The following is a 22,757-nucleotide window of genomic DNA, read 5'->3' as shown; positions in this document are numbered from 1 at the left end:
TCTCATATGACTCAAAGTAAGGTCAAACTTGGGGATGGTAATAAGCCATGGTGGGATGGGCTGACCAGTGGATACAGCAATGTCATCCAAGGACAAACCCAACTCACATGGATACAAGGGTGAAAAGGAACAATGGCAGATCATCTGTTCTGAAAAAGCATGGTCGACTGAGGAAAACACAACCACAGATGGGATGCTGTTGTAAGAATCAAAGTTTTGAAGCATATAGTAAAGACAGTTGCAAACAATGGAGGTGTGAAGGAGTTTCATTAGACTCAGTGTACAAACTCTGGACTGGGGAAGTGTAGAAATCCCCCATGCAGAGCCAAAGCCCCTGATGATGAATGGGGTCCAGCATCTTCAAGGCAGAAGTTTTGGCAAAGTCATAGACCAGAGACCCATAGTCCAGTTCTGCTCAAATGAGAGCATGATATATCTTTAGCACAGAACACTGATCCACTCCACAAGGTGTGGAAGAGAGGACACGAAGGATGTTCAATGCCCCTATACTCTTGACTTGTGGCTGGTTGATGTGTGGAATAAGGTTCAGCTTATGGTCAAAGATAAGCTCCAAGAATTTTGCCTTAGGGACCAGGGGAAGTACAACTTCACCGACACAGAGTTCACAATCAGGGTGAATACCCCATTGACAGCAAAAGTGCATGTAAACAATTTTAGAGAGAAAAAAGTTAAAGCAACAGTAATGAGTTATCCAGTGATGGCATTAATGTTTATACTGAATAGTGTGACACTCAAGACACAGCCCTGAGGGACTCCAAGTTCCTTTAGGAAAGAATGGAAAAGTGTCAAACCAACATGGACATGGAATCCCCTGCTCATTAAAAATTTTAAAATAAAAATAGGTAAATGGCCATGCAACCTCTACAAATGGAATCTCATAAAATGCCATACTTCTAAGTAGTATCATAAGCCTTCTCATGGTCAAAGAATACTGACACAAGATGTTGTCGCTTTAGAAAGGTTTTTCTGATTGATGTTTTAAGTCAAATTAGGTGGTCCGTACTAGAGTGCTGTCATCGAAACCCACAGTGGGTGGGCAAGAGGAGGTTGTTTGATTCAAGGAACCAAACAAGACAAGCATTAACCATCCTCTCTAACTTAGGTCTTATGGAGACATCTCGTCAAAGCAATTGGATGGTAGTTTGAAGGAACTTTAGGATCCTTCCCAGGCTTAGAGAAAGGCAGAACAATAGCCTTGCACCCTGCACCAGGAAAAACATTCTCCTGCAAGATCCAGTCAAAAATAACCAGAAGATTAGCTAAAGAAGCAAGAAATAGATGGCACAGCATCTAGTAGTATATATCATATACTGTGCATCTGGCTGATGCACAGCCAGACTGATGAAGAGCCAGCTTGAGCTCCACCGATGTAAAGAGGCGATTACAGTTGTAGAGACGACCAGCCCATAAGGAAAGATTCAATCGCTCTGTCCAAGTCTTGATGGCTGAGAAGGTGGAGGATGAAGCAGAAGTGATAGGTATCTAGCAAAAGCATTTGCCAAGACTATTGGTGATACTCTGGGCATCAGCAACTTCCTGGCCATCATAGAGCAAGATCAAAAGGGGGACAGAATTATATTGCCTACTGACTGTCCAAACCTTGTCCCATATGACTTTGGAACTGCTGGTAGAAGAGATGCTGGTTATGAATTTAATCCAAGATTTATTCAGAATTTAATGTCTTATTTGCTGAGCATGTGCATGGGCCTGCTGAAAAGCAATGAGGTTCAAAAGTGTGGGATACCTACAAAAGGTATCCCAGGCCTGTTTTTGAGTCTTCCATCCAATGTGGGAGACATAATTCCACCATAGATGAGGATAGAATGGAAAATGTATGGTGGTTTTAGGAATACACTGAGCAGCTGCTTGAATAATACAGTCAGTCACTGTTGCCATGCAGTCATCTATCAATGGCTTACAGATGATAGCAGGATCAAGTTCTGAGAGAGCAGTGAAAAAGGATCAGTTGGCTTGGTCCAACTTCCACCAGAACACACAGGTAGAGTGGCATCGACCAAGACCAGTCTCTCTCATTCAGTGCTTTGATGACATCCAGATTATAATGTAAACCTTGACAGTTCCACTATATCAAAATGACCATTTTTACTTACATATAAGCTAACTGTATGAAGAGCCCTTCTGTTTCCCACCACGTCTTTTTTCTTTATTTGAAGAAGGCCTATCAACCACCACAGATTCTGCCCTGGGTCAATTGGGCAGGTCTCTGTTGTTGGAAGGAGATTTCAGTGACTGACAGCATGAACAAATGATCGTTCTACATCTGGGGGCCAGGAAAGATGGTCCCAAAGAAATGCTCAAACCTGGAACCAAAGGAAATGGATGCAGGGATCTGCTAGAAAAAATGGTAGGGACAGAAGTGGGTGTTGACATTGATTCATCAACTTTCTTAACCATGGAAGGCAAAATACTTTACACATAGTTTGAGATGGAGTGATGGACAGTAACTTTTGGGGTAAAAACTGTTTTGAACCATTTTTAAATGCTGTACCTCTTTTTCTTCCACCCACCTAAGGCATGAATGTAAGTAAGATGGGTGAGAGCCAATACAATTAACATAATGAGGGTCTATTTCACACTCATAGGCATTGTGGTCCTTCCCAACTCATCAAGCACACATCAAGGAACCACAACATGATGTCTTTGAGTGACCAAACTGCTGACATTGGAAACATCTAAGAGGGTTCAAAATATATGGCCATACCTCACAATTAAGGTAACCTGCCTTGATGGTGGCAGGTGGATGTGGTTATATAATGTCAAAATTAAGACATTTGTCAGCATCATAATTCCATCTTTGTGAGTGGAGATGCACCTCACTGCAGAAACACCTTGGGTGGAAAAACCAAAGAGAATCTCTGACTTGGGGATGTTCTTCAAATCCTTCTCAACAGTAACTCCTCATAATGAATTCAAAATAGCATGGAGAGTAACCTCAATGGGTATATCCCCAATGGCTTTTAAATGCAAGAGAAGTTCACTGTGTTTAGATGTGAATGTTCTCACTAATATGTTATGAGAGCGACAATTTTTTACTGACTTAAGATAGCCAGCAAACCCCTCTAGTCCCTTCTGAATGAAAAGGGAGACATCTGCCCTAAAGATTTGTCCAATACAGAATGTAATATCAGAAAATGAGGTACAGGTGTTGAAAATTGCTATTAAGAATCTTCAAGACGTGGTTGTTTACCAGTGGTCTGTTTTTTCACTCTTTTATTTTTATTTTGTTTTGGGAATCCATAATAAAGAAAGGATATTTTGGTACCCACTGACCCTACCTACTACAGCCCTCTGAGGGGATGCACTACAATGCCATGAGTACTATATACCCAAACTCCAGCATTGGGCACAATGTCCACAACACCTGTTGAGAATGTCCAACACTGGTACTTGATTGACCCTTGGGGGGCATCCAAAGGCTGCCTGTCTACAGGATTTCAAAGCCAAAATGGTGTGTTAGGGTTGGATCCCTCCACCACCAGGATCTTCTCCTCCCCTTCACTGGTCATCACACACAGCAAACATGTGGGTGGATGTTTAGATCCCAGAGGAGGTAAACTAAAAGAACAGAATTTTCTCTGGGAGATCCCCTCATCACATACAGGAAATCACACTGAAGGGAACATACTTGATCTCTTAAACAGAAACTTCCAAAAATGAATCAATAAGTTTCGGTTAACTGTTTTCTCCCCTGTGACAATTTATTGGTCTTTCAACAGAGGTGGAACTCTTAAGAAAAATAAATCTTATTATTTTACTTCAATAATCACATTGCTATTCAACAAATTGTTATTGTTGTTTTAGTAGAAAATTACATAATGGGCTATGTGCACTTTGGACCCTGCAGGTAATCAAACCTTGGATTTTAGCATCACAAGTCCATAATCTTACTGCTAACCCAATTGGGAGAGAGGGGGTGACAGATATTTGACAAACCATCCTGTCACAAATGATCTCAACTGAGAATCTGGTGGTTAAGAAACAGAATAATAACTAGAAATAAGATGGTGATAAAAATTAAACACACTTTCGAGCCAACTATGGCACGTAAACAGTTTATCAAATAAACGAGGAGCTACTGCAGTTTCTGTGTCTCAAACTGTAAATTTTGAAACAACAATGTAAGAAAAACATACACGACAAACAACATACTTTTAACCTTCAACACAACTGGTCCAAACCTTTACATGTTAATTTTCTGAGAAAAATACACAACTGAACAAAAAAGCTTCATAATAAAAGATGATGTATAGCAGCAGAAAGTATGAAAGGTGAGAAATGCAGTAAAACACGAACTTTTAGTATGAATGAACAAAAAAAATTGACATTTTAGGAAAACAAACATTTTTAGTTTTCTGAACAAAAAACAAAACATTAATGAAAAGCTTGCAGACAATATTTAAAGTTCCACATGCATTGTGCATTCAGTACATGTATTCTTCTACGATGCTAAGCCTTAGATTCTAATAAATTTAATAACCAAAATAACACAATAGTTTTTTGGTTTTTTTTGTAAAGCATGACACTACACAATGGGCTATTTGTATTTTGCCCATCACAATTATTGATACCTGATTTATAGAAATATAAACTCTCAGACATAGTGCTGAGTCACTAAGGGAATGACATGAAGATTACTTTAACTATGATTAGTCTCAATATGAAGAATCGATATTCAATCACTTAAGATACTTGGTGTCAAAAATAAGATCAAACTGTCAAAGGATAAATTAGTATTTATACAACATTTATGAAACATTGGAGGAAAAATAAGAAGAAAAAGGGGAAGACTGTCAAACATGTTTAAAAGTAAAATGTTGTGTTAGATAGTTTATCACAACTGATATTAGCTGTTGCTGAATGCACTTGGATTTATAATTCACAGTTTACAAGAAGAAGCCACAGAACCACAATTCATGCTTGGCTTCAACCACAGTAATTAATGATTTGGTTCATCTGTTTGTGACTTTTACTGTGCTGCATTTATAAAAAGACTGTGTATAATAAACTTCATGCATTAAAAAACAACAATATGAAACATTATAAGAAATTAAAAACACTGTGAAGTTTGTTACAACATATAGGTAAAAAATATGATGCTTTTAAATTGCTGAAACTTTTAGCTTAGGAAAGAAGTAAATGTATATGGAGTTGTACAGAACACACAAATAAACTTTTATTACTGTTCAAAAACACCTCAAGTTTATTAATTTTTCTATAACAGTAGCTCTTCAGAGTAACACATGGAACAAAGCTGATGTTGGAAGTCAAGGCAAACATTTATTTTTAGAGCACAGGCACTGAGTATGACAAGTTTGGAGAGAGGGCTAATATTTAAAGCAGTGTTAGACTCAAAATTGTGAGAGAAGAGTTCAGGGTTACCAAATATACAGGAAAAATAGCAAAGTTTAAATCTTCCAAAACAACTTTTCAAGACAAGTAATAATGTTGATAGGTTTATAAGAAAAAATGTTTCCTACCTGCATCAACTCTCAAGTTTAACATTCAACAAATAAAAGCATTTCTGGTGGACTTCTTGATCCACAAATCATCATTAATTGTATTTGAATGCTGTATGTTACAAGGATGAGATTCTGACAATCATTTCAGGCTCTTTGCTAGTGCACTGGACCTAGTTTTTCCTTGTTGAACAACACTTTTCATCTCTACAATGCAGGTATCACTGCTCTCCACCTTACAAGAACTACTGTAAAAATAAACTGGCCAGTATTTTTCCAGCCATTAATTTTTGAGAATGCATCCTTTTTAGACTTCATGAGACATACTGGATTATTTGGACACATTCACATCTCCCATAACTACAAAATATACCAGATCACTTGGACACCTTTACGTTTGCCTTAATCACAAGAGGCACGGGAAAATTTTGATCTCCCCTTCCAAAATAACAACAACAAAAAACAAAAGAAACAGTACTGACACATTCCAATTTTAACAAAAGCATTGTTAAGACTATTGGTTGTGTAACTCCTATTCTATGAATCAAGGTGTTGCAACATAGCTTGGTGTGTTATGGTTTATCATTCAAAAAACAACTATCACTTTATCTAGTATTTCTAAGAATTATAATTTATCTACTTGCTTTACACATTTCAAAAATCCATTGACTTCACATGATTTACAAGTATATTTCAAACACAATGGGGCTCTGCACCCAATAAACTGTGGAGATAATTACTTTGCTTAACTACCTGTTTCTTCTACATAATCTCTTCAACATATTATGCCACAACTTACATGACAGAAAAACCTACAATTTATGGAACACCCAATGTATTGTGTCATATCTTACCTGTCTGAAGATACAACATACTGTGTCATACTGACTTGACTGAACAAACTTCAGTTTCTAGGAAACAATATATTGTGTCACAAGTCACATTTCTGAACAACCTTTATCTTTTAGAAGAATGTTCAGTGTATTGTTATTGTGTCATACACACCTGACTGCACAACCTCCAGCTTCTAGAAGAACACCCAGTAAGCTATGTCGCTGTAACAGAAAAACAAATATAGCTCAGACACTGAAACATTATCTGATTTCATAAATTCAGATAACCAGACAATATTTTGTTGCTAAATATCTAAGGCACAAGTTCAGTACCATGTAAATATAAATATACTTTTATGATTTTTTTAAAGAAATTTGTTCATACACACTTGTGACTTAAAAACTTGTAGCTGTACAACAAAAAGTCACTTCCTCAGTTTCAAGTACACAATAAATGAAAATTGTTCTAAACTACCCAAGGTAACATTGGTTGTGTAATATAAAGAGACGCACTGTACTGCTTTACCACGTTTATATCTGTAAGATAAATGTGTATCCTAAGTACACTAAGCAATAACAAGATTTATGCTCAGAATTCAATTATATTATATGCATGAGAAAATGGTTCCACATGAACAAAGTTCTTTTATCTTCATTTGCATCAATTTTTTAAAACTATTACCAAGATGAAAAGGCAACTAGTAAGCAGTACCCTACCACCCATGTTAAGGGATTGACTGTCATTCTAATAACACACCCATGGCTTAAATTGGGGGGGGGGGATATTTTATGGTATTGCAAGGAATTGAAACTGGTTCATCATTTCTGAAATCCTGAAATCTACCACTAGGTCAACCTGCACCCACACACTTTTATGTGTACACAGTATCTGTTATAGATTAATTTTTAAACTGAACAATAACATCTCATACAATCAAGATCTTTGATGATTATACAATGGGCTATCTTCATTGTGTCTGGTATGGAAAATGACCTCTGAACTTTGATGCTATAAACCCTGATACTTATTGTAAAGCTACTGGAGGTCTTAACTTTTGAACTAGATATTCATCATTTCTCCTGAAGAGGTGTTCAAGCTTTGCCAACATAAAATAAGGGTTAAAATTTACATTCTTTGTTTGCTTAGGCATACCAAACATGAGACAGTCTAGACAAAAAATTATTAGCATCCAAAGATGATAATCTTGTCTATACACAATCACTAGCCTGAATCATTTCATAAACACATGATGTCCACCTTGTAGATTTTTTTTCTTTTTACTCTAAACTAGCCTAGTATAGCAACATCTGTTACTCTGCAGGAATTGGTGTTCACACAAAGCAATACACTAGAGAAGATTATGGCCAATTCTCTAGATATTATGTACTTCTTCCAGCAGGTACTGTTACATCTTGAGGATGTTAATATATCTTTCTTTACAAGAAACTAACCCTAGCTGTGCTTAGTGAACATGATTTTCCATTAGTGCACTACTGAAATAATGAACTTAGAGATTATTTTGTATATAAAATTCAGCAAATCATGTGACAACCTCAGCCAATATAAAAGTTCAAGTGGAATGGAACGTATGAGAACTACATTTTACATTATTAGCATTTCACAGGTAATGCCACCAAAAATTTATCATTTTTGGGAAAGGTATGCAACAGTATTTGAACTGCACTCCTCTTCTACTTTTCTTCATGGCCCATGCATGTTGGTCTTTTTGTGGAGATTACATATAGTGTACCAACTTTATGCCTGCCTGCCTTTTTCACAGCACACATCCCTACAGAACAAATCTGTTTTTCATGGTTGCTATTCCATCAAAATCAAGTGTTTTCATAACACAGGATGGTTAACATATATATTTTAAATATAACTACTAAAACATAAATGAATTATCAAACAAATTAATGTTCCACTTTTACTGCAATAAATCTCAGTTTTTACTTTATAGCAATGAAAGATACAGTAAAACCTGATTACCACGTCAAGCACGTTTCATGTATTGTTTGGTAACCAGCAAAATTTTAGAATGCCCTGGAACACAGGATATGCAATTTCTCAAGCCCTATTTTTCCTTTCCCTAAAAACGTGTAGATACTATAAAAGAAGCAATCAGCTAAATAAGATTGTAAACAACAAGACACTGGAAAATATAAAAATAATTATGATATATTTACTGCTTGAGAATGTGATGATGTTGTTGAAGCATAAGGAGTGAAGGCAGAAATTTAAGTACCATAATATACTTAATAGAGCAAGTTACTTTGCTTAATTCAGATGATAAATTCAGTGGAAAGTTTTTCTATTTGCCCTCTATTTTCTGTTGGTCCATATAGTTCTGCATAAATTACTGAATATCAGGCTTAGTGTTTGGACTATGCCACCCTTCTGGCTGCTGTGCCCTGGGCAACTGCCCCTCCCATCCTACCCTAGCTACAACTCTATTCTTAGATCACATGTTGAAATCAGGTAGATCCCTTGTATTTAACTGCACTAGGGAGAAAAGGAATATAGATCAAAGTGGGGCAGTAGTCCATCAAGAAAGAAACAAATTTGTACCTTACCATTGGTAAGTAAAGTGCGACATAGTGTAACAGGTGAGAATCCATGAACAAAAGGGACAGTGCCAAAAGCTGTTCACATGTCTCAGGCAATAGAATGCAATGTAAACCATGTGTACAGATGTTCCTTCCATGATATTCGTTGAAGTTGCTGGACAAAGCATCTATGGATTTCTGTACAATCAAACTTTTGAAACAGGAGCTGGGACATAGTCTTCCTCCTACACTAGATGTAGTATGTGAAGCAGCAGAAAGGAGGGATGTATTTTAAATAAGAAAGCCTTATGACAGAGTCTTTTGTAATTGAAACTTATCGGTATGGATGTTGTCATGAAGTGCAATCATCAGACAGAGTACAACAGAATAAGGCAACATGGACTGTAATGTCTTAGTGGTGTTTTAAAATTGTTTTAATGCAACCAAATCAACCTCTCTTTATATTTAATGTACTAAATAAGTAATTTTCTGTACTGGTTTAAACACTACAAGAAAACAACTGCACACTGAGGATAATGGGTAATAAAATATTCTCAAAATGACAGCATATCCCTCTTAATTTAACCAAAAATAAGTTATCTATATCTAGATATGCCTAACACGACCATTTCCAAGTTTAATATGTTTCATTTCCTGTTTCTAACTTCTAGTTACTGAAGGTGTCTCTTATTTGCAATAGAACTCTCAGAACACTTTGGTCAGAAACAGTTAAGCCAATGAATTGGAATTTTCAACCTGGGTGGTCCTCTCTGTGCACATGGGCCAAACAGCTGCTGGTCACAGACTCCTAGCTGGGTTCAAGTATAACCTTCCATTATTTTGTAAAGACTGCTTAGCCAGCCTTTATCATAATCAGAAGTTTGCCCAGCTTTCAGAACCAATAAACAGAACTGAATGTAATTTTTAACACATGTTCAGCTGAAATTGAAAATTTGGAACCACAAATTCACAACCTGCCAGCCTATTCAATACTATAAATTATAAAAATTTTCTATATATTCTTGAAGATGCTCTTTAATTAGATTATACCGTAAAAACAAAGAACACATAAGTGTGTCATAAACCTCATAAAAAAAAACAACCTGGAATTATATGTTTATATTATGAGTGCTGTTTAAAAGTCTAATTTAAATAGAGTTGGTGACCATGCTTTCTACTTATTTTAATAATACAAGCTATTTTGGTATTTATGAAAATATACTAAACTGTAGATTATTCATAATATTTTTGGGTTTAAGTATTATCAGTTTTTGAAGTAGAGAATGGATACATCCTAATTACATTATTTCATGTCAGTTTACTTTCATTGATTTGTTTATTGTTACACTTACATATAAGAAACTTTGGATATCTTAAAAATACATAAATGTGTGTTAGCTGTACAAAACTAGAAAAGGACAACAGGGTATCCAAAAGTTCCTGTTTTGAGTTCTCAATATAAACAATCAACAAAAGACTGTAGCTGTAGTGACTTATACAGTAAAAAATATCAATTGTGATCATGCTGCAAATTTTAAGTCAGTAAATATGCACATACTGTAAAACTTTACAGTATACTATGTGACACACAAACTTAACAAACGATCACATACCTCAACAACCAGACTTCTGAGCCTGCAACCTATGTGGCATTTCATAACTGAATTGCGCAACTGTCTGTAGCAGTTTTAATGCTCTAAAGCTGAAAATGCAGGGTGCACTTAGCAGCAGGTTGCAGCTTGAATCTAGCATCTTCTGATGCACATCCCAGTGCTCTGAGACCTTATCTGGCATCTAAAACTTTAGATTGGTATGATTTGTTTGAAATTTATTTAACATAAATCTTCATGAGGGCTATCTATGCTAGTCATCTCCAATTTAGCAGTGATAGACTAGACGGAAGCTAGCTAGTTAACACCACCCAGTGTCAAATCTTGGGATATTCTTTTACCAATGAATAGTGGGATTAACAGTAACATTATAACATCCCACGGCTGAAAGGGCGAGCATGTTTGATCATGGGGATTCAAACTTGTACCCTTCAGATTGGGAGTGAAGCATCTTAACCATTAAACCACATCATGCCATAAAAACTAGAAATGTTTTCGACATGTGATGCATTTTTACTTTTATTTTGTATTCACTGTATTCTACTATATTCCATTTTAAAAAGTTGCCAAGAAAGTGTTGGAAGTGAGGATTTATATAATTTAATACTTTCAAAATGAATTAACATGTATATATATAAAAAAATGAGCACTTGTGACCAATGTTTTCAATAACCTTACACAATCTTTTATCTGCACCTATTGTAAACAGTATACATACAGTCTACAGGCAGGTTTTTTTAAACACCTTTTCACTTGAGTTTATACAGAGCTCTCACTTTCTTAACAATATAAATAAATGAAAATTTCATGGCCTAACTGCATACAAAGCTACTACAAAGTATCTGCTCTGTTAAGAATGTAAATTGATATGAACTTCAAGACCTAACACACATTCAAAAGTATTAGTTTTTTTTAAAGATGTAAATGAATGTGAATTTCAAGAGCAACCTGGTGTAACAGAATCTTCAGTTTTTCCCTTTTTCTTTTTAAAGGTATGAATGAACAAGGCTTCATGAATTAAGTTGATGACACAGTAATGACTAGACTTGTCTTCTATATTTGTAATTACTTTCTATCTCTATGTGTTACTCAGCACTTAGCTTCACTGTGTCAACTGGCTTGATAATGAGGCATAATTAATACTGACAGCTGAAAACCAGTGTTATTTTATTTAACAGTTAATTAGGATAGGCTAGTTAATATCATTTATGAAATTTGCTACTCTACATTTCACACAAATTAGCTAATTTACCATTGCTATTTGTGACCTCAGCAACATCTTTCCATAGTAAGAACTTTTTCTACTTATTTTTATAATCAGTCTATGAGCAATTACATAAAGCAGGCCTTTACTAAACTCCAGTTTTTAACCTTCCTACATCCATTGCCCATTATCACATCATAATCCAAGTCAAACTGGTGTATGAAATTCAAGAGAGCACGAATCACTACAAAAAAATAACAAAAAGAAAAATGTCCAGTTGAGTTGTTTCTGGTCCAAATGACTGTGGATCATTATCCACTGGAAACAACAGAGTAGAACTGTTCATCATGTGAAAAAGAAAGAAAACCTGTGAAGTTCAGTCATGCAGTTGGTGTGTTATAGATCTTAAACTGTATACACAGGCAACTAATGGGGTCTTGTCCAGATGATAACCTGTAGAGTGGCTATTACTATAAAAGACTTTATTTCAATCTTACGTGCTGTCTAGTAAAAACACTTAAGTTTAGAAGATGTGTATGAGATAGAATGTATATTACTATAGTAGGTTATATTCACAATAAACTACTGGTACTGTAACATTGTTATATTGTAATATAGAAACATTTCACTATAAACTGTGCTGTCCTACATGTGCATCCACTGAAATAACACTATACAGAATGTAAATAATTATGTAATTTTAACTATTCAACAGTTTTAAAATTCAAGATATGCTAAAACAGGTTCTTTAATAACAGCATAATTCTGTGAAGACGGTACAGGAATATCTGGACGTTAAGCCTCATTATGCTCTTGAACCTGATTGGTTATTTTCCTATTATTGAGCTGCAGAAAAGTAATGTTAAACGTAGCTCAAACGTTCAAAAAATTATGTTAGATAAGTATATTCAAATCGAGGTTAAGTACATTATATAGAAACCACCTGCGAGCCTCAACACATCATTATAAAGCATCACAACATCTGACCCTACTCCACCTGATGATCATGCCCTATTCACAATAGCTGTGGAAAGTAGTTTCCATTGCAAGAGGCTCTGTAGTAAAGCTCTCAGTTTACAAAGTACACCACTCCTCCTTTCAACAGTCTATATAATTTATCTAGTGTATGAGGATGCTGGTTTCCCGATTTTAACAGTCCAGTTACATCACATATGTAAGGCAACTTTATAAGTGGGTCTTTACATGGAATAGTGAATACCCATTTCATTTTTAAGCTGTTTGAAATACGTAATGGTTGAACATATATTTCATAAAAGCAACTTATACACACCTGTGATACTACTTTTTCAGATGGAGATCCTTCTTAATTATCTAACCTATACAAAAGCCAGCGTGTGTCACGTCAGGCTCAATTTCTCAAATAGGAGGAGACACAAAAGCCAAAATGCATTTATCCAGATAAAGTTTGGTTACTCTCTACCCATTACTCTTTTAGTGACACTAATGCCATCATACCTTACAAGAGGAGTGAGTGTTGGTGTAATAAGCCTAAAATAAAGACTTAGTGTAAGATCACCTAGCTCAGAGCCAAGTGCATAAAGTTTATCCTGAAAGTAAAAATACTGATTCAGTTCTAAAGTTTAATAATTTCAGAATTAAACTATTTTCTGTTATTTCACTAACATTTTTAATGAAAACCAAATCTCTTTAATCAACTGAGATTCTAAAAAAATAGTCAACAAATATTTTTCCAGTTTTGTTGTCTATATATTTCATTTGATACATAAACTAACAACAATGTTAAGTTATATATTTGTTGCTAAGCAACATGAAATGAAAGCCATTCCTAGAAATGTAGTGTTAACAAACTGCAATGGCTTTTATATATATTAGAAGTTGTCAATCTAACTGGTTTTTACTAATAACTATTCTAAGAATACACCACAAATACATTTCATGAATGATCTTAATTTTGACTTGTTCATAAAAGAATTTACCAATGTTCATCTGTCTTCACTGCATTTTTTTGCCTCTCTGTTTGAAGCTTGATTTTGAAAAATTTATTTATTTGAGTTAGATATAATATGTGAGGTTACAGCATCTTATGTGGTAGGGGTGGTAATACTTGCTCCGTATTTTTTGACAGGCTATATTCTAGATTTGCATACTGCCACTACCATTCACATTAATCCAATCTCTCCTGTCACACTTTCCTTATCACGACTGAAATATGACTTGTTGCTGGCTTCCTTTTGTGTGGTCCTGGTACTGTAATTGATCCATATTCTATTTTTTATTTGTTATATTTAGTACAAATATTTAAGTTTTGGAAGTTCCAATTCCCCCATCTGAATACATATTCATGTTATGAGTATATAAGTATTTAACAAAGGTGGCTGTCACATACTCTTCTTAAAAGTTATGAATTTTCTGTGACATTGCTCTACCTATGAAACACCTAACAAATTATTAATGTCAAAATGTACTTCTGATAAACTGCATTCCACTATAACTTTATATCTTCAGTGGTTGTCACATGACTTGATGATTTTTGTATTCAAAATCATTCTGATATAATGTACACAATCATATATATATATGTTTATATGTAAAATATGTTTATTTTGTATAAAGTCGTTCTTTACCTACCTTAGCTCTTTCATTTTGATGTTTATAGATAAATAATTCTTCCAGTGCCAGGTTTATTTTTAAATATTCAATATGAAAGTAAAAATTCCACATTTTAATATTTCATTACTTCTATGAATCATGAAACTGGTAAACTCTGGGAAGTTTCAAAAGGAATATTCTTCCTTCCTAGTGGTGTATTATCTCTCTCTCTACATATATATATATATATACTTATAAACTCTAATCTTACATGTGGTTATTATTTCACTTTTCAAAGCTATAACACGTTATACAGTGTGTTCCATACACGTACCCATGACAGTAAAAGAGTACATTATAAACATTCATATATTTACAATGGGTAATGCTTTTTCTGGTTTCTAAGCTCTAAACAAATTAATTATTACAATGTTCTTTTATTTGGCACACTTACAAGAGCAACCACTAGGAGAAACCATCGACCATCTGGCTCCTGGAATTCTTCTGTTTCTGTTTCCTGCTGATTGCGGAACCTCCTAGTGGGGAAGACTTCACGCCACACCACTAGTTGGGCTACAGGTTCTTGAGCTATAAGACTTAGCAGCTGATAATGTAGAACAAACAGGTAAATATCCATCAGGTCCTCTTTGGGAAGATGGTTGCATAGCAAATAACCCTATAAAAATGCAGAAAATTCCTTTCTAGTTAATAATAGCTATGTCACGTATTGATAATCATTACCCTACAACCGAGAAATGTAAAAGAAAAAGATGAACTCATATGATTGATAACCTAAGAGTGCAATTGTGATTTGAGTCTTTGAAAAGCACACACAATAAGAAAGTGAAGTATCAGAAACAGAGTAGATATACAGTTCAATAACTGCATAATATAAGAACTATAAGCAATAAGTGACACAATGGATACATGTATAGTACACCATGTATAGATAACAACCTAAAGTACTGTTTGCTATAAAAATTGACTAGAGTCAGGCAAGGTTTTGGATTTTGTACAATAAACATCTTAAGAAGTTACCTTATAGAATAAGCAGGATCCCAGGATGCTGTACAGTCGTTGGCTGTCATATAAGGCTTCAGACTATAGGGATTAATAATCAGACACAGGTAATTAAGTTAAGGTTTAGACATGTTGACATCTATACAGTTAGCCTAAACATACATTTCCCTAGGCCTACATTCCTGAACAAGTCATTAAGCAAATTCTTAATTAAATGTGAGATTTTTCCAGCAACTATTATAGCCATTTTTACAGTGTTTTTTATCTCTATATAAAATTTCTCTACAAACATACATCTTTACGCAAAATTTAAATAACAAAGAATCTATAAAAATGATAATTTATGTGAATTTTTGTTCATGAAAATAATCAAAACTTCACAGAAGAAAAATTTAATAGCTCACAGACAATTACTGAGGCTTAAAAATCATAAGAAACTCTTCAATAAATAACAGCTGTGGTCCTGCATATCCATATTCAGTTATAATGGTGTTTTATTTCAATAACTAGGTTTCAAGTGATATTCACTTAATAGCAGTTCCACTCTCTGTTAACTACAAAAAAGAAATCTATGCATTGGAACATACATGAATATTACTTTGTAGTTTTTGTTCTAATTATGGTTGGTTGGTTTTTGATGTAAAACAACCAGTAAACAAACAAAAAAAAAAGTCAATGTAAAGTACTTTGAACATCTTCAAGTACATGATGAGAACTGACATTAAGTGATTCCATGGCTAGTAGGAGCTAAGTGAGGCAGTATAAACAATTGGTGTACTGCATAAATCCTATATGATCCAGGGCAAGAGAAATGGCATACAATTTGGCAGTCAACAGAGAAACTGTAAAGCAGATCCTTTGTGCAACAACCAAATCACAACAAACCATGGCAGATCCCACAGAGTAATCTGATTTTGAACCACTTGTATAAATAATAATGGAAGAATGTATGTCACAAATATAAAACAGTACTTCCAATCAATCAAGAGTATCTGCCTTCTTCATATAACTCAAAGAAAGGTTACACATAATGGTGGTAATTAAGAAATAGTGGGATGGACTGACAGCAATATCATCCAAGGAAGACCCATTTTACCCAGCTGCATCTGTACATGAAGGCCAAAAGCAACAATAGCAGACCATTTATTCTGAAAAAGCATACGCCACTGAGGAAGGAAGACACAACTCCAGGTGGGATGCTGTGGTAAGGATCAAAGTTTTGAAGCATAGAGTAAAGAAAGTTGTAATTGTTGGAGGTAGAGAGGAGGTTTGTGAGATCAGTGTACAAACTCTAGACTGGAGAAGTACAGAAAGCCCCATGCAGAGCTGAAGCCCCAGATCACTAAATGGGTCCATCAGCTTCAAGGCCAAGGTCCTGGCAGGACCATAGACCTGAGATCCATAGTATACCTTGGATCAAATGAAGCTATTATAAATCTTCATCACAGAAAAGCAATCTGCACAAAAGAAGAGAGGACATGGAGAATGTTCATTACCCTTGTACATTTGACATCTAGCTACTTGATGTGTGGAATGAAGATTAGCTTATGGTCAAAGATAAGCCCCAAGTACTTTGTCTCAGGGATCAACATCACTGAGATGGAGCTTGAGATTGGCGTGAATACCCTGTTGGCAGCAAAAGTGCATGCAAATAATTTTAGGGAAAGAAAAGGTAAAACAGTTTGCTGTGATCCAAAAATGACTAAGGGCAGTCTAAAGCTGCTTCTCAATAAACCTCATGCTTGATGACTGACACAAGATGTGGAAGTAATTGCATAGAGTCAGTTTGCAATTATAAGAGGAAGTTGTGCAGTGATACTATTAATATTCATCCTGAAAAGTGTGATAATCAAGATACAGCCCTGAAGAACTCCAAAGTCCTGTGGAAAAGAAGGGAAAGTGTTGAGCCCACATGGACTTGGAATCATTGGTCCTTTTAAATGTTCTATATAAAAGTGGGTAAATGGTCATGCAACCCATGGAAGTAAAGATCTAAAAAAATACCATACCTTCATGTAGTATCATAAGCCTTCTCAGGCCAAAGAATAAAGAAGTGAGATGTAGCTTGAGTAAGACTTCCTTGATCGATGTTTAAAGTCAAATCAGGTCATCCACAGTGCATTACTGTCATAAGAACCCACACTGGGTGGGTGAAAGGAGGTTATTTGATTTGAGGAATCAAACAAGACAAGCATTAACCTTACAGAGAGAGCTTGTCATAGTATGAGAACTAGAATATGCTATACAGAATGATCCCTCCCATCAACATCAACATAGAGTGGATTATGTCCATTGAAGTTCCCCAGGATCAAAAAAGGGATATGACAACTGTTCAATGAAAACATCATGGTTTGATTGATTATAGGTCTCTCCAGGAGACAGGTAGAAAGAATAAACAGTGATGGTATGACTCAAGAAAACAAGGATGGCTACACCTTACAAGGGCATATCGAGTGGCAAAAACAAAGCAGGCTTGTGCTGGGCAATAAGCAGTGCTACTTCTCCGTGCACTCGTCCATCACACAAGCTGTCATTCCATTACAAAGAAAGCTGATGAAAGATGACTGTATCGGGCAGGTTTATAAAACATTTCCTGTAAGGAAAGACACAGAGGATATTAAGAATAAATCAGCACCTTAATGTCATCAAAATTAGAATGGAAAACTAGATAGTTTTACTTTATCAAAATGCCCATTTTTACTTATGTGGAGGAGAACTAAGCAAATAGACCTTCTCTTTTCAACCACATTGTTTATCTTTAGTAGAATGAGGTCTAACAACCTCCATGGATAATGTCCTTGGCTGAGTTGGCAGGTCTTTGTCAATGGATGTAGATTCCAGTGGTTGAGGGTGTGAAAGAATAATTGTTCTGCATCTCAAACCCAAAAAAGTAAAAGATGGACCCGAGCAAATGCTAGAAACTGGATCCAAAGGAAGTGGATCTGGGGAGCACTGCAAGGTATGGTGGGAACAAAGATAGGAGTAGACGTTAACTCAAATCTTTTAACCATGGAAAGCAGAAGACTCTTCACATAGTTGGAAAACTATGTGATAGTTCTATCACATAGATAGAAAGATCTATCTGCATTCCTACTGTAGCAGCACAACATAGTGAAGCAGTATATGTTTGAGATGGAATGGGGGACAGTAACTTTCGAGCCTAAGGATAGAGGATATTTTATACAGTTCTTAAATGTTGGACTACTTTCTTTTCCATCCACATAGGGTAAGAATGTAAGTAAGAGGGGTGGGAACCACTACATTTAACACAGTGAGGTTCCAGTTCACACTGATAGGTGTCATGGGTTTTGCCACCAGAATGAGCACATACCAGAAAACCATGGCAAGATATCTTTGAATGACCAAACCACTGACAGAGGAAACATCAGAGGGGGTTGGGAATATATGGATGGTTTGGTTTATTTTGAATTTCGCACAAAGCTAGTCGATGGCTATTTGCAATAGCCGTCCCTAAGTTAGCAGTGTAATACTAGAAGAAAGGCAGCTAGTTATCACAACCTACTGCCAAACTCTTGGGCTACTCTTTTACTAATGAATAGTGAGATTGACTGTCACATTAGAACACTCCCATGGTTGAAAGACTGAGCATATTTGATGTGACTATGATTACGAGTCAAGTGCCTTAACCACCTAGTCATGCTGAGCTAGGAATATATGGTCGTACCTTACAGTTCAAGTAACCTGCCTTCATACTGACAGGTGGACATGGTTGTGTAAGTGTCATGATGAGAACAATTGTTGGTGGCATTATTCTGTTCTTATGACTGGAGATATGGCAGACAGCAGAAATGCCTTGGCTGAAGAAACCTTTGAGGATCTCTCACTCAGGAATATTCTTTTAACAATAACTCCTCTTGAGGAATTCAAAGTATCATCAGGATTAACCTTGATGGGTACAACCCCAAAAGCCTTCGAATTCAGGAATTTGGTGTGTCATGGTGTAAATGTTTCCACCAAAATGTCTCCAGACTGCAACTTCCTTACTGACTTGTGGGAGCCAGCAAGCCCCTCTAATCCCTTTGAAAGAAATAGGGAGACATCTTCTCTAATACTTTATCAGATAATGAATGCAGAATGAGTAATAGAGGTGGGGAATCTGACTGTGATGGTGACCATGCAACAGAATCATCTATGCATTGTTGTTTTCCAATTATTTGATGTATTTTTTTTACTTGGATTGGGGGTATCAGTAATTAAAGAAAGATTCAGTGTCCATGGATCCCTATGAGGAATTGCACTACAATGCCAAACCTGGGGGGGGGGGGGGGGCACCCCAAAGGCCGTCTGTCTACAGGAATTTAAGGCCAAAATGACTTGCTGGGGATGAACTCCTCAACAACCATGATGCTATCCAATGAATAGTGAGATTGACCATAATATTATAATGTCTCCATGACTAAAAGGGCTAGCACATTTGGTGGGACTGTAATTTGAACCCACAACCCTCAGATTGTGAGTAGAGCACTTTAACCATTAGGTCATGCTGGGTCTCTGAGGTGTATCCTTTAATATTATGTTGCTTATTAAAGCACATTATCATTCAACTGGTTGCTATCTATGGTTTCTGTACATGGTGAATACGTGAATTTATATTATTTCTATTTTATTTGCTCATTAAACCACAGGAAGGTATTTGTATTTTAACTTATTTACTGTTTCCGTAGATGAATACTTTTCACTTTACCCATCAGAAGTATTTAACATATCTTTCTATTGTATATGCAACATGCTGTCCTTCTTAGCCTCCAAATTCTGCTTTGTATATAGATAAAATTATTAAATAATATGAAAATGTTTTATTGTAGCAGCTTAAATTACCAACTGCATACTTACCATTCCATCAAAAACGCCCGATTCGAATTCACTTAGTACTGAATCAATCTGGGTCTGTCAGAAAACAAGAAGTTTCATTATTGTAAGTTTCAAGAATCACATACAATGAGAAATTGTTGAGACAATCAGGAAATGAGTGCACTCTTAATGTTTTAATTTTAATGCTGATAAATATACAAATTTTAATGTTTTAAAGGTTTGTAGGCAATGGAATAATCAATTATTTCATTTTATCATGTTTATTTTAATCAAAAACCTCCCCCCAAAAGAATTTTGTGAAACAAACTAATCTTAAATCTCACTTCAATCTTTTTACACTGATAAAATCCTGTTTTGCTTTGGTTTTTACTTAATGTTACACATGAACAAATTATTAATTTATTAATTTGCAATAACTGTGCAATACCCTCAAATGCTAAGATGTAAACACAGAAAGCAGCCAAACAGGCCTAAAAATTGTTATAAAGTTAACCACGTTTCTTTTGGTTTTTGTTTTGATTTACTCTTAACTTGTCCATTGTGTAGAGACTTGCAAGAGACAAGGGACAGATCCGAATAGTTATTTTTTTTCACCTTTGATTTTGAGTTGCTATGGAAACATCAAGAATAATATGGTAAAAGAACACATCTCTAGTTAACTTCATTTTTATACTTTTGAAACCAACGTGGATTCAGGAACTATCGAAACTCTTTGCCTTAAATGTTAAACAAATCTATAAATAAAGTATACAATGTTCATGGGTAAACGTACAAATTTCTTCAATGTGCTTGGTTTCAGATCTGAACAGCATCTTAAGTCCAGTAACTAATGATTTCATGCATTACAAAACATACAACTTTCAAACTCAAAGATGTAATTACTATCACTGACATATAAATATAAAAGTTAGTTAGTGGGAGGTAACACTGCATGAAACTATAACTTTCTCAAACAGTTACAACACAACAGTATTTGGAGTGACTTGCAAATTGTCAATTAACTAATATTGTATAGGTTAAGTGCTCTAAACGTTTATATTTTGCTGACTTTGCCAACTGTTAAACAATATAATGATTCATGTGGTTGATGTAGTTTTATTCTTTTACACTAGAGCATTTTTACCTGAAGCTCGGGTGACGTGACCAGTTTATGAACTCCTGGAAGACACTGGATGAAAGGCGCGATAGGGTGGAAAAGGTTACCGCTTGTACGAGATAAGAACTGATGAAACAGTAGATGAAAAAAGTGGTCCAGAGAAGACTTGTTATCGGACTTCCCAAAAGCCCTAAAAATAACACACAGAACTTTAATTAAACAATCAAAATACATCTTTAATTTGTTTCTTAAAATAAAGTCATTTATTTGTTTGTTTGTTTTTGAAATTCACGCAAAGCTACATAAGGGCTATCTATGCTAGCCATCGCTAATTTATTAGTGTAAGACTAGAGGGAAGGTAGCTAGTCATCACCGCCCACTGCCAACTTTTGGGCTATTATTCATTTACTAACGAATGGCGGGATTGACCTTAATATTATAACTCTCCCACGGTTGAAAGGGCGGGCACGTTTGGTGCAACAGGGATTCATACCCGCAACCCTCGGATTATATACCTACGTATCTCTTGGTCCGGCATGGCCAGGTGTTTAAGGTGCTAGACACATAATCTGAGAATCAAGGGTTCAAATACCCATCACACCAAACGTGGTCACTTTTTCAGCCGTAAGAGCGTTATAATAGGATTCGGAACCTGCGACCATTAGATTACAAATTGTGCTCTCTAACTATCTGACCATACCGGTCCTTAAGTCATTGATAACATGTTTAGACAGAAGCTCAGAAGACACTATTAATAATAATGATTGATAATTTAATTAAATTTTCCTTTCTGTGAATTTCTGAATAGTAGAAAATAATAACATCAGCAAACGGTACAAACACGACCTCTATTTGTAGGCAGAAAATGAGTAAAACATATATTCAATAGTCTGATTATCTACATTAAACACTCGCTAAAAACATATTTTATTCTTCTTGGCTCATCTTGCTTTTAACCACTGTCTATATAATAAGAAAGAAATTGGTGAATAGGTGGATAGTCTTACTTTACATAAAATTTCCGATTAATAAGAAAGACAAAATATTAAAAAAAGACAACACAGTTCAAATTATAATGTATTAAAATACATTAAATATACACTAAGTTTTTATTTGTTCGAAAAAACATCTTGGCAGTTACACAGTTCTGGAAATATCAGAAGAAAAATGTATAGAAACCAGTCAAGTTATACAGCCATGATCGTCTTGGTTAGGACATTTGGATTATGAAACTGGTTGTGATTTCGCCTTCAAAACTTTCAAATAATCTTAAAATAGCTCTACAAGCTTACTTGAAAATGGGATTTCATACAAAATTTAAAATATTAGATTGAGTTCTCACAAAAGAATTCAGTAATTTTGATTGCTTTCCACTCTTTTCTTTTCTATTATTACAAAAACAATGTCTTTTACTTATTTTTAATTCATTTTCCTCAGAAAAAGGTCAAGTTTAGTTAAGAAAAGATGAAGTAAAAAAAACCCAAAAAACCGATTAGTTGCCGAACAATAACAATAGTTAATTGTGATGGTAGGTCATATGTGCTA

The 22,757-nt window shown here is 35.3% G+C and overlaps 1 protein-coding gene across 2 annotated transcripts in view; it reads right to left on the bottom strand.

Annotated features, from left to right (window-relative positions):
* in (inturned planar cell polarity protein) overlaps positions 1 to 22,757 on the bottom strand; it is a 103,720-nt gene that overhangs the window by 25,218 nt on the left and 55,745 nt on the right. For both annotated transcript variants that reach the window (XM_076464893.1, XM_076464894.1), the window contains exons 9-13: positions 21,240 to 21,402; positions 20,138 to 20,191; positions 15,302 to 15,364; positions 14,718 to 14,939; positions 6,504 to 6,553 (exon numbers count right to left, since the gene is read on the bottom strand). In XM_076464893.1, coding sequence (XP_076321008.1) covers positions 6,504 to 6,553; positions 14,718 to 14,939; positions 15,302 to 15,364; positions 20,138 to 20,191; positions 21,240 to 21,402 — 552 coding nt within the window. The remainder of the gene's footprint in view (positions 1 to 6,503; positions 6,554 to 14,717; positions 14,940 to 15,301; positions 15,365 to 20,137; positions 20,192 to 21,239; positions 21,403 to 22,757) is intronic.

The sequence above is a fragment of the Tachypleus tridentatus genome, chromosome 10 (genome assembly GCF_004210375.1).
Source record: "Tachypleus tridentatus isolate NWPU-2018 chromosome 10, ASM421037v1, whole genome shotgun sequence".
NCBI lineage: Eukaryota > Metazoa > Arthropoda > Merostomata > Xiphosura > Limulidae > Tachypleus > Tachypleus tridentatus.
The sequence above is the reverse complement of the archived record's forward strand: the minus strand, read 5'-3'. Positions and strand labels throughout refer to the sequence as shown.